The sequence below is a fragment of the Oncorhynchus nerka genome, linkage group LG28 (assembly GCF_034236695.1).
Source record: "Oncorhynchus nerka isolate Pitt River linkage group LG28, Oner_Uvic_2.0, whole genome shotgun sequence".
NCBI lineage: Eukaryota > Metazoa > Chordata > Actinopteri > Salmoniformes > Salmonidae > Oncorhynchus > Oncorhynchus nerka.
The window spans coordinates 71675426-71688508 of NC_088423.1; the positions used below are offsets into that span (position 1 = coordinate 71675426).

Below are 13083 nucleotides of genomic sequence, written 5' to 3' on the forward strand. Positions count from 1 at the left end.
GATCGAATAACATGGCTTCTATACTGAAGAGAAATCTAATTAACTCAACAAATGAACTGATGGCATAACACTCTAACAGCCCATCTGAAGTGCTCAATGGCTCTACTCATCTTACGAGAAGCTATACTCATATATTCATTAGCATGTTCATTTAAACTGCCGTTACTGCAGTAGTGCAGACACTGAGCCCCGCTAACTAAACACTAACTACAACCTCTTGCATAGTCAACACTATGAAAGAGGTATTGAGATTGACACATAACCATATAATGTCTTCCTGCTTAAATGAGTCACCAGAAGAGGCACTGTATGTGTCTGTGTACTGGCAAAGGGCTCAAAGACACATCCATATCACAAGGAAAACAAAAGCCATCGTGGTAAATAATGCTTTGGTCATTTATTTTTTCTAACACACCTCTTTGATACAACATTGTGCACATAAGTAGTGCAATAAACAGCATTTAAAACATTCAAACTTGAAAACATGATTAACACCACTGAACCATTCACAGTTAATTAGGCCTACTCCTTATTGGAATTGTGGGAGTCTGAATGCTGTATACATTGATATGCTGCATCACAGTAATGCTGATTAGGATACTGTGATATTTTCTCCTACGTTGTTCGGGATAGAATTGCAGCTTGAAACTATTTTGGGGTTTCAACAGGAAGTGTCTATTCAACAAGCCAAAGTAAACATCTGCTGTTTGTATTATGCAGTTACTAGGGTTTAGGATTTTATTTGTATACTTATTATTTGTATTTTATTTAACCTTTATTTAACCAGGAAGGGCTCATTGAGATTTGAAATCTATTTTTCAAAAGCGTCCTGGCCAATTAGACACAATTAGACAGACGACATGAAAAACTATAGGTACTAAAAAATAAAAAAGAATTCACAGGAGTATAACAAAATCATAAAACAGCCAATTAAAAACATTGACAGGTCAGGGAATCAGCCTCAATCGGGACAAGTTCTGTTGCAAAAGCAGCAGCTACTCTCCCTGGAGTCCACACAAAAGCACAAAACATGACATAACACAGAACCTTAATAGACAACAATAGCTTAAGGACAGAACTACATACATTTTAAATATACTAGCAAGCACAAAACCTAAGCAAACTGCAATCATACATTATTTTGAGTCTCTTTGGTCCGTTCGTACATTGTTATTCGTATCATCAAGTGTGCTTATGAAATAGTTGAGAAACTTGGTGATCAAGACCTCCAAACACACAGTTTGAATCTAAAGCAAAGGTGGGCCTATTTCCGAAACAAAGTATCCTTTTGGAAGCCCAATGTCATGTCTTTCCGTTTCTGTCTCTCTCCCATTTCCCTTTAAATGCAGTTTTTATTTGCTTTCCCAAATGCCCTGATATTTTTTTTTTCAGACTGTGGATATATACAAGTGGCAATGGCAGGCCACTCAGCTGTCCTGTACAGACCTCCAACAGAACTTCAAACCAAAGTTAAATCAGATTTTAAATTGCTTTTCTTTGGCTTTTTCAGAGAACGAAATGAAATTCTATTCCTGTTTGATGAGAGCACAAGAAGTGTGGAGGTATTTTCAGGGCTTTAAATCTCCTTTCTCACTTATGCCAGAAAAGCTCCACACGTCAGTTCAACACATAAATAAAAATAAGAGCAACAATTTCACTGACAGGGGCCAGGTGAAAGTAATGTGCCACATAAAGTAATGAGCAATGTGACTCTGTCACATAGGCTACAGTACATTAGATTTAAAATAAAAACAGGGCAACTAAACTGTGAACTAACAATTGCTGGTCTCGTTAGAGAAAATGAGGGCGAAATGGATTTAAAAAACACAGACCTAGTTATATTTGACATTGCTAATTTAGCCAATGACTACTACTCTGAGTTTGTATTGTCAATTATAGTCTCAATTGCACTTTGCGATTTAACTACATGAACACTTGGGAAATGTAATGGAAAAAAACAAACACTGCAAATGCCATTTGTTCTACATTTTGCTCTTGATGACCTGCAGCTGATATTCAGAGCACGTGCGTTGGTGTGAATATTCAACATTTCATTGAGAATCTCATTATCATGCATGTGAATAATGAAAGGTCTGAGCGGCATAATTAAGCCAGCAGTTAAACGCTAATTCCTGATATAATTGCGATTGCAAAAATAACACATACGTACACACAGAAAATCTTTCCAATCACACTGCGCCAATATACACAAAACAAACAAATGTGAATCAGAAACGATAATTGAGAGCAGCGATGAATGAAATGGATACGGATAATGATCACGGCGCTCTAATTAACAGTGGCTGTAGCAGGATCCGAAGGCTGTAAGTACAGTATAGCCTAGCGAGTGACAGTCCAAGCCCGAGCCATGGGCACACACAGCACGGATACAGAAGCAAAGCCAATATTCCCATGGAAGAATCTTCTGTCCATCCCATACTGAGATCTGATCACTGCAATAGAGAATCCTGCAATGCCTGGAGTCAAGGTGACACACCCTGTGTGAGTGTTTGAGCTGTATACCAGAAAGCCATCACACACACACACACACAGCGGTGCCCGCATCATCTCTGAACTCTACAATGCTTAGCTGCTACCAGGAAAGCAGAGAGGAGTAGGCAGCAGATGCCCCTGGGCTCAGTGGGAGGAGGGCACACTGGTCCTGTGTGTGACGGGGGGGTTCTGTCCTGGCACACATACACACAGCGTCCCCAGCTGCCATCCATCCGTGTGTGGGACACATACAAAGAGATGAAAAGCCACCAGGTCGCCAGCAAGAAGACGAGGACAAAAAAAAAGAGGTCTGGAGGCCCTGAGGAGAAATGTATTTTTCAAACACAGCGAAACCATCCAAAGTTTGTCTCTCTATGCCCAACACCGTAGTGCAGAAGTGGGCGTGTTTTTCTCCAACGCATGTCGTCTGTGGCTTTCTGTCTCTTCAACAATGTGGTATTGTCACTTCAGACATTAGCCACAGATCAAGTATGCAAAACAGGCTGGTGATTACAATAACCCGGGGTGAGGAAAAAAACAGGGACAGAAGGCTGAGGAGGAAAAGGCTCAAATAAAACAGTCGTGGTTCAGATCAGACAACATGGATGCTTCCGGGTTTTCTCCTAGTTCTGGTCCGGGTTGTAGCAGTGCTGAGGTGAGGAGGACTTGGCTGGGCTGGGTTGACATGTTGCAGCCCCTGGGTACTGGAGGCTGTGTGGAGGGGAGCCGACACACATGCCTTCAGATGCAGCCTCTCCTCCCTCTTCTCTCCATCCCGGCCGGCGCTGTTCTGTCTTCTTCAGACTGACTCCTGAGGAAACCCTCCAGATGAGGATTAGCTACCAGCTCCTGTGACAGGCAGAAATCTCAAGTCCAAAAGCTGGCATCAAAGAAAGCCAGAAGAGGCAGGACCATATTCTCTCGCAAAGACAAAACAAAAGTCAAAAAGCACAGGGGCTTCCCATCACCCGGCCCACATTAGTGTCCTTTAATTTATTATAGAAAATGTGCTTCTGCTACTGTTCCTTTGTAAAGGGGGTTTATGTGCCCCTCTCACCACGTCTTCCATCACACCAACCCTCCCCTTCCCTTCCTTAGCCTGCCTCCTTATCCCCCATCAGTCTGCCAGCCATGGTACACACAGCCACCAACCCTTTTGTGAGAATAGAGTGTGTGCTTGTTTTGTATGGGTATGGTGTGTGTGAGACTGTGTGTGTCTGTGCCAGCCTGGAGAGGAGGGGAGAAGAGAGGGTGTAGAACAAAAATATCCTCTTTGTAAGTTATGGGAACACTGAGACAGACGCAGGAGCTCATAAATTATACGCTCCATTTGCATATTCCTGGTGTAAGACATTATGCAAATAGCATTTAATTTGCATAATGGATGCCTCTTGTTGCCTCAGTTGCCTCATGCTCCTTTTTATTTAATAATGGGGGGGAAAACTAAAGGGTGTGAAAGAGGAGAGAATAGCGTGATTCAGCCCTGTGGAGTGGTGTGTCAGCGCCCCATCTCACCATCCTATCGCAGCCTCCCCAAAACACCAGCACCAGACGGAGCCGCTGCGAGGGATCTCGCCGCCCCACCAAAAGACAGAACAGGGAGATCGCAGGGAAAAGAGTCAACACTAAGAACAACAGCAATTAAACAGCTTACGACCAGACCCATATCAAATCTAAACACAGGCAGGGAGAGAGGGGAATGATAGACTAAAGGAGCAAGCCTACTGTACATCCTGAGGCACCTGGTAACCTGGCTGTGTGTGTGTGTGCGTGAGAGAGAGAGAGGGAGAGAGTGTTGCTGTGTCTTAATGAGTCTGTTCTACCTTGACTATTAATGCGAGCAGCAGCCTGGCTAATTAACGGCACTTGGCAGACCCCTTTCAGAGGGAGGGGGGCATATTATTTAATAATTAAAACCCGCTCTGTCTCTTATTTTTAACCTCATCAGCTCCGTTCAGAACGACCAGAAAAAATAAAAGACAGAAAGCGGTGTGGCCAAGATAATTACCTAATCAAATATGACAGATGTAGCTAATTCAGGCTAATTCTCAGCGAGGTTCCTCGAAACCGCTAACGACAAGAGAGAAAAGCTAATTACAGCACGGTACATAAGGAGCGCTATTAGAAAAACGACCAAAAACATGGCAATTTATTTACAACTTTGATTCATTACCCATTTAATCCTCGAAGTTCGTTTTAAAAAATGGGATAAAAGCTAAACAGATGGTCATAGAAAAGAGTGAAAAGGCAAGACAGGACAGGAGAGTTGGTATCTGCTGGTGTGAAAGTGTGTTAGTTTAGAGACAGAAAGAGAGAGAGGGACGGAGAGGGTGGAGAGAGAGAGGGAGGGTGAAAAGAGGAGGAGAAGGGTAGATAGAAAAAGGGGTGGGAGGTGATTGCAGGAGGACTTTGATTATTTATAACAAAATGCCATTGCAACATCCTGCGGTGGGATCAGACAGCAAAACGTCAACTGCGATCAGCTATAGTCCAATAAGCAGCCTGAGATCCTTCCCAGTGTACAGTGGGGTAGGGGCACTGCTCACTCACGTCTATAACACTACACTATACCAGAGCTGCTGGCTGCAGGGCTGGCTATCTCTCTGCTCCTCTACTAGCACCAGCCAACTTGGAGGCTAGCTAGGGCAAGGTAGAGGCACAGACAGTGCCAGGCAGAAGGGGGCGCGGGGCGCGACACAAAGCTAGCCAGTCTATGGGAGATGTTAAGAGCAATTAATCAGCTTTTAGAGTCAATTAACCCGCATGTTAATTAATGTCAAGCCTATAGAACAAAAGGGGGATTCGGGGGGAGAAGGAGGGGACGGTAAGAGAGGGAGAGACAGAAGAGAGGGGGTGGGCGAACGAGAGAAACAAGCAGCGAATGCAGATGATGGCAGAGAGAAGCTGGCACAGTGCCATCCATTCAGTGGTAGCGCCAGGGCGGACTCGCGTTCGCTCTCGGGGGTAGGCGGCTAGATGTAGACAGGGAGACGAAAAGACCCCCGCCTGATTTGGTAGCTAGTGCCACGCCAGGTTTGGGACTTTATTGGGGAGGGTGGGTGTTTTACAAATAGTAGAAGTTAGAGTGCGGATGCGGATGGGGTTCTGGAGCCAAGGCTCAACGTCAAGTCAACGCCACCGCAGAGGAGAAGAGGAGAACATCTGCTGCCCCAGATTACAGAAGAAAGGAGCCTTCTGACGATGGGAAGAGAAGAGCGGTGCACCTGGAGAAATTTCAGGGGACACCTTGGGGGTTGGGATGGAGCGCTTGGCATAGCATGGTGGCAAGGAGTGGAGGGAGGACGTATCGGCTTGAAAACAAAAAACAAAAGACGATAGGTGGCCCACAGCGCAGGATGCCAGGGGGCTGGCGAAGGAGCCAGGGACAAGGGGAGATGAAGGAAATGGGCTCTGCCACAAGGGACTGGTGGGGGAAGTGGAAATTTGAGAACAACCAACACAGAGAAACTTGCAGCTTGTGGTGTTGTCCTAGAGATGACTGGGGGGTGGGACAAAAATAAGCGCCTCCCTCTCTCTCTCTCTTGCTCTCCCTTCTCAAGCACAACCCCCTGTGCCAGGCAACCGACCAGCCAGCCAGGCAGCGTACGCCATGCCAACCTGCTCATCGGCAGTCACGGCGCACCCTAGGAAAACACCGGCGATGAAAAGGCACCATGTCTATCTGGAAGGTGGCGTTACGGATTTGCGGGAAAGTCACCGCTTCTGAGGATGCCCGGGAAGCGGTGGTGATTCGGTACCCACGATCTTCGAGAGGTGTACCAGCGGGAACGCGGTGGCATCTGTCGCGGAAAAATGGAAGGGGGCGAGAGATGGTACACAACGATCAAGAGCAAATCAACACGATTGGGCACCCGTCGTGGGTCGCTTGGCAAAGATAAAGAAAGCCAAGTGCAAACAAAGACTATCAAGTGTTTCAAATGACTAATTAGAACAACAAAAGTTTGCTCTGTTAATTAGCGCGACGGACGGAATGAAAGGAACGGGAAAGATTACAAACAAAACAAAGAGGGGAAAACAAGACAAAACAAAAGCGGCAAGCTGTTCTGTGGGGAGGGGAGTGTGTGAAGCGGGTTGATGTGCCAACCCCCCCACCACACCATTTTCCTCCAGCTCTCATCAAGCCAGCTGGCAGGCACTGCAGTGAAGAATGTCTACCATGGGCACTGCTGCCTGCCTCCCTGCCGCAGATGCTGCCAACCTGCCAATCGCCTGCCACAAGAGAGGAGGGAGGAAGAAAGGACCTGAGGGACTGTGCCAAGGTCTCAACAGCAGCTGTTTACAAAGACACACACACACAAAAAGAAAAAAAACTGCAAACATGAATATGCATACTAATGAACCGCCAACACAAATTATAATCAGCGGACAGACAGGAATTCATTTACTTTTCTCTCTGCGTTCGTTTAAATTGTACTTTTTGTTTTTCGCCAAAGAAAGACTTATCGCGCATCATGGTTTCTTCCAGGTGTGTGGGATTTATGCGTGACAGGAACAACTTCTTGAAAAAAAAATTATAATAAAAGGCAAAAAGAGAAAGAATGAAAATCTACTTCAGCAGCAAGCAAAGCTATGCCAGAGAGGCAGACGCGTGTGTGTGTGTGTGTGTGTGTGTGTGTGATTTATCTACATTCACAGCAATCACCAGGGAGATGAATGGCTCAGGCTGTAGGCTCTATACAGCATCCACCAGTATGGGAACCAGATTGAGGCGAGGGGGATGCCACACAGACAACAGACATGCTGGAACTCAGTGGAGGGGGCAGGGGCACAGGAGGCAGGGGGACAGAAGCAGCAGCCCCGGCTGCAGACACACACACTGGTGGGGTGTGGAGGAGATACCCTACCTCAGCTGGCCTGCCTGCAACTCTTCCAGGCTGGGGTAGGGGGGCCTTGGGAACACTTTCGGCACCCCCTCACCCACGCTTTTTAGTTTGCCCCCTCCTTGCCAACCAACCAAAGGAACTACCAAACTCCACCCTTCCAGTGTTTTTATTGGCGTAAAGTGGAAGGGTAAACTATGAGGAACAGATGCAGATGGGGTACCAACCGGTTCGGGTCGCGGGTCTTGGTACTTACGGGGTCCGGAGGAACGTTGCCGTGGTTCCCGCGAGGTCCACTGGCATCGGGCACAGAGCCAAGGATAGGCGCCGCTGCAAACAGACAGATTGGAGGGTTTCGTTAAGTTCACTAATTGCACCGGAATAATTATAACATTTAGCGAGAAAGAAATCAACATCAGCCATCGGCCATCACAAATGGATATCCCAAACTTTTTTCCCCCTCTTGTTGGACAACAGGGCACGGTTGTGGAATATGAATAATTGAAGAAGCCATCCAAAGGGAGGGATTATAAGATCTTTGTGCTTCCTACACTGTCTTGGCATACACCACCAAGATGTCAGAGCCAGGCTGCCACCAGTAAGGAAAGGCTGGTATGGATGGTGGCATCTTTTTGGGCATCTACGCTGCGGTCGCTTAAACCTGCGATCCAAATACACACAATTAACGGTTTAATTCGTAATTCTGTTGTGTTTTTTCCCTTAACCTTCACGGCGGAACGCGTGTGGATATTATCATCTTTCGGAGCTAATGAGGTTTGGATGATCGGCCTTTTATTTAATTCCATGGGGGATGTTAATTGCGCCACGTCTTCATTACACAAATGGATTACCAAAAAATGAAAGCTCGCAGCAGAAAACAGGAGGGAGAAAGGGGGGGAAATTGAGAGAGAAATTGAGAAAGGGGGGATATTTTCCTTCCTTCTTTAATAAGACAGCATTCAAATAATGCAACACTACTAACAAACAAGCAGAGAAAAGCTCCTGCAATGCTTGGCAATGCTAGTCTCTTCAAGTGCTATCCTGGAAAACCTGGTCTCTGCCTCCTCTCCTTTCCTCTCTGCTCTCTACAGCTCCAGTCCTCAGCTCTGGGGACTTTGCCTTCACTTCTCTGGATGTGGATCTTACAAAACAGGAGTGAAAATATACCCTGCCTGGAATTTAATTTCTCTCAATTGGATATTATTAGTGTTCTCCTATAATTAGTATTGAGCTTTGTTCCAGTGGTGTCTGTCGTTGGCGCCGGGCGAAGCGGAATGGAGAGGAGACAACAGACACTGTGGCGGGCACAGGCTAATGTCCTCTGTGCTTAATCATCCTTCAGCAGAATGCTTTTATGCATATTTCATTTGCATATCATTAAATCGCTAAGGCACATTGGCAACTGGCAGCGGAGAGCGAGGGAGTGGAAATGGAGGAACCCAAAGTGTAAAAAAGGAAAGAGCGACTCATTATGCGATGGCAATCTTCAAAGCCGTGCGCCTGCTTTCCGGCAACCTGCCAATTCGTTTTAATTCAACGTTAATTAAAAAAAGTGGGCGCGCTCAACCTTTCCAACTCGGATTAATTGAGTGTCTTCCAATCTGCGCAGCAAGGACTCGTCATACATACAGTATGTGTGTGTGTGTGTGTGTGTATGTAAATGATGTGGATATCTATGGTTATAGTCAATTATTGCAGGACGATTTGGAAAAAAAATGTAATCCCTTTAATTACAGCACCTTGTCACAGAATGGATTTTCCCCCCCTATTTTTTCACAGAAGACTTAGCGGAGAACAAATCGCAAATATGTTTTCTGTGATCTCTGGATATCATTAATACAACAAAATCATGTTGATGAGGAAGCGGGCATTTTGCTCTTAATTATGTTTGACCTGCTGTAATGATTTAACATTCTCTACTTGGCAAGGCGGCAAGCTGCGACTGGCAGCGGGCGGGCAGCGCCAGCAGGTCGGGGTGTGGGACCAGGGGAGCTGAAACCTGGTGACTTGCGGCACAGGGATAGGCGTGGGAATCGCTGGGGGCATTCTGTCGCAAACCTTCACCATGATGTCCCTGGGAAAAGACAAAACCAACCGCCCACACATGCTAACCCCCCCGATCTGAAAAATAAATGTTGTGTAATTTATGCGCAAATTAATATGCTTGCCTGGACTCTGATTGCCTGTATTAAATCATTACAGGCGATTAATCTATTGTTTCTGATTCCAGAAATCTCCCCCCCCCCCCACCTCCCCCTCTGTCCTTTTGTGATGGAACACAAGGGGTGCATTGTTGGCTCCCAAGACACACACACACTATTAATTAAGGCGTACAGATTGTGGACCGTTTCTGTCTCCCCCCACCGTCTGTTTCAGTTCAACATAAAACCAATTGTGGGACTTTGCTAAAGATGTTTATTTTTATTATCTTTTATTTCTCACACTTTGTCAATTTTCAATATGATAATCAAAAAATATATATTTTTAAAAGATATATATATATATAAATAAGGATTTTTTCCCATCATAAATTCAGTTAAAGTTACTAAGAATGTTGAGGCCTTTAAACCCCAAATAAAGGAGGATCTGATCTTCGCTGTGTCGTTTAATTCAAAAGAAAAAAGAAACGGCGTAGCTCCAGGTAAAATAAGCCCCGTGCAGCGAGAGCAGCGCCCGCCTGGCTCAGCTAATTGTGGATGCCCAAACTTCAAGACTTCCTGGCTAGGTCCGTCCCCTTGCGAGGCAAATCCCCTCAGGCCATATGCAGGAATATTCAAATGAAGCGAGCTTCACACGCCGCACAATTAGCGTTGTTTAGTAATTTGAGTAATGAGAGCCGGAGGGGTAGTGTGGGCGGAGGGGCGGTACGGCGGGGAGCAGTCTGGCAGGAGAAGCCCGGCGCAGCATAGCGGGTATCAGCCTGGCGCTCTGCAGCCGCAGCACATGCAGATGTCGCTGTAGTTCTTCCAAAAGCTTTCCACCAGCCAGCCAAGAGGGAGGGGAGGTAACGAGGTTCTCGTTTGGCATCGCACACACCTCCGCCGTATGTTTGAAGAAGTCATGAGTGTGTGTGAGGGGGGAGTGTGTGGGAACGAGGCTGGCAGCCGGGGGCGGAGGAATTAAGATGGGTGAGGGTGGGGCTGATGGGTAAGAGGTAGGGGATCCCTGTATGGAGGAATGTGGACATAAATAATAGTGGTGAAACGTGGGCAAGATAAAGCCTAACCAACAGGATGACTGTGTGCTACTGAGTGTGTCACATGGTGTAGGCATTATGCAGAGTGCTCATATTAATATGCATAAGGGGCCTCTTTATTATGCAGCAGGGTACACCCCTTACCACTTACTAGTCCTTCCATTTCATCATTTGGGAGTCACACTGGAAACCCACCTGAGTGGCGCAGCGGTCTAAGGCACTTCATCTCAGTGCTGGCTGGCAGGCAGGTTTTGGGGAGCTTTTAGTCATTCTACCCTCCAACACCACTTGACCTTGAGAGAGAAGGTCATCTTGCTGTAAAAGTAGAGCCACTTTCCTCTGTACAGTGGCAAGAAAAAGTATGTGAACTATTTGGAAATGCCCGTATTTCTGCATAAATTGGTCATCAAATTTGATCTGATCTTCATCTAATTCACAACAATAGACAAACACATTCTGCTTAAACTAATAACACACAAACAATTATACGTTTTCATGTCTTTATTAAACACAGTGTGTAAACATTCACAGTGCAGGGTGGGAAAAGTATGTGAACCCTTGGATTTAATAACTGGTTGACCCTCCTTTGGCAGCAATAACCTCAACCAAACGTTTTCTGTAGTTGCGGATCAGACCTGTCAGGAGGAATTTTGGACCATTCCTCTTTACCAAACTGTTTCAGTTCAGTAATATTCTTGGGATGTCTGGTGTGAACTGCTCTCGAGGTCATACCACAGCATCTCAATCGGGTTGAGGTCAGGACTATGACTGGGCCACTCCAGAAGGCGTATTTTCTTCTGTTGAAGCCATTCTGTTGTTGATTTACTTCTGTGTTTTGGGTCGTTGCCTTGTTGCATCACCCAACTTCTGTTGAGCTTCAAATGGCGGACAGATAGCCTTATATTCTCCTGCAAAATGTCTTGATAAACTTGGGAATTCATCTTTCCACCGATGATAGTAAGCTGTCCAGACCCTGAGGCAGCCCCAAACCATGATGCTCCCTCCACCATACTTTACAGTTGGGATGAGGTTTTGATGTCGATGTGCTGTGCCTTTTTTTCTCCACATATAGTGTTGTGTGTTCCTTCCAAACAACTCAACTTGTGGTTTCATTTGTCCACAGAATATTTTTCCAGTAGCGCTGTGGAACATCCAGGTGCACTTTAGCAAACTTCAGATGTGCAGCAATGTTTTTTGGACAGCCGTGTGGCTTCTTCCATGGTGTCCTCCCATGAACACCATTCTTGTTTAGTGTTTACATATCGTAGACTCGTCAACAGAGATGTTAGCATGTTCAAGAGATTTCTGTAAGTCTTTAGCTGACACTCTAGGACTCTTCTTAACCTCATTGAGCATTCTGCGCTGTGCTCTTGCAGTCATCTTTGCAGGACGGCCACTCCTAGGGAGAGTAGCAACAGTGCTGAACTTTCTCAATTTATAGACAATTTGTCTTACTGTGGACTGATGAACATCAAGGCTTTTAGAGATACTTTAGTAACCCTTTCCAGCTTTATGCAAGTCAACCATTCTTCATCTTAGGTCTTCTGAGATCTCTCAATGTTGACAAGAAAAAAACAATAATTTATGTGTTATTAGTTTAAGCACACTGTTTTGTTGTGACTTAGATGAAGATCAGATGCTACTGCTAATCTCTGTTCATCATATATGCATCATATATGTCACTTTAACCATATGTACATACTACCTCAATCAGCCTGACTAACCGGTGTCTGTGTGTAGCCTCGCTTCTTTTATAGCCTCGCTACTGTATATAGCCTTTTTACTGTTGTTTTATTTCTTTAACTACCCATTGTTCACCTAATACCTTTTTTGCACTATTGGTTAGAGCCTGTAAGTAAGGATTTCACTGTTGTATTCAGCGCACATGACAAATGAACTTTGATTTGATCAAATTTGATAACCAATTTATGCAGAAATCCAGGTCATTCCAAAGGGTTCACATACTTTCTCTTGCCACTGTACCTCCAGAGCAGAGTAGCCTGTCCCCCTAGGTCATTACTCGCCTACTGCAGCACAGAGAGGCCAGGCATGGCACAGTGCATGGGGAGGGGGACAGAGACACTACAGCCTGGTTTCAGTGGTACACATATACTGTACCAAACTGTAGATGAAAAGTCTAGAAGATTCTATCATTGGTAAATAACTTAGTTAGCAGATGACCTGTGTTCACCTGGGATGTGGCCAAAGTGACCAGAGAGACACTTGGTCACTTCAAATACAACTATCAGATGACCTCACTTATGATGAAGAGTATTTTCCTCCTCCTCTACCAGATGTAATATAGCCTAATAAACTATGTATTCATGAATGAAATAACCATTATATTGGACACATGGGTAGGCAGGCATACTCCCTAAATAGCCTAGCTATCACATGCTTAACTCCATCCAGTGCACTATTGTTCCATTGTGAATAGGGTTGACACTGACACCTAAAGCACATTTCAGGTGCCTAGCACCGTGGGGCTCGTCACCGTGTGTAGCCCAGTCACCAGCCACAGAGGTTTACAGCCTCAAGGCCTTTGTAGTAAAC

The 13083-nt window shown here is 45.5% G+C and overlaps 1 protein-coding gene across 2 annotated transcripts in view; it reads right to left on the reverse strand.

The window, feature by feature from the left end:
• LOC115112536 (centrosome-associated protein CEP250-like) overlaps positions 1 to 13083 on the reverse strand; it is a 330336-nt gene that overhangs the window by 283217 nt on the left and 34036 nt on the right. For both annotated transcript variants that reach the window (XM_065013075.1, XM_065013076.1), the window contains exon 4: positions 7591 to 7664. In XM_065013075.1, the coding sequence (XP_064869147.1) occupies positions 7591 to 7664 (74 nt within the window). The remainder of the gene's footprint in view (positions 1 to 7590; positions 7665 to 13083) is intronic.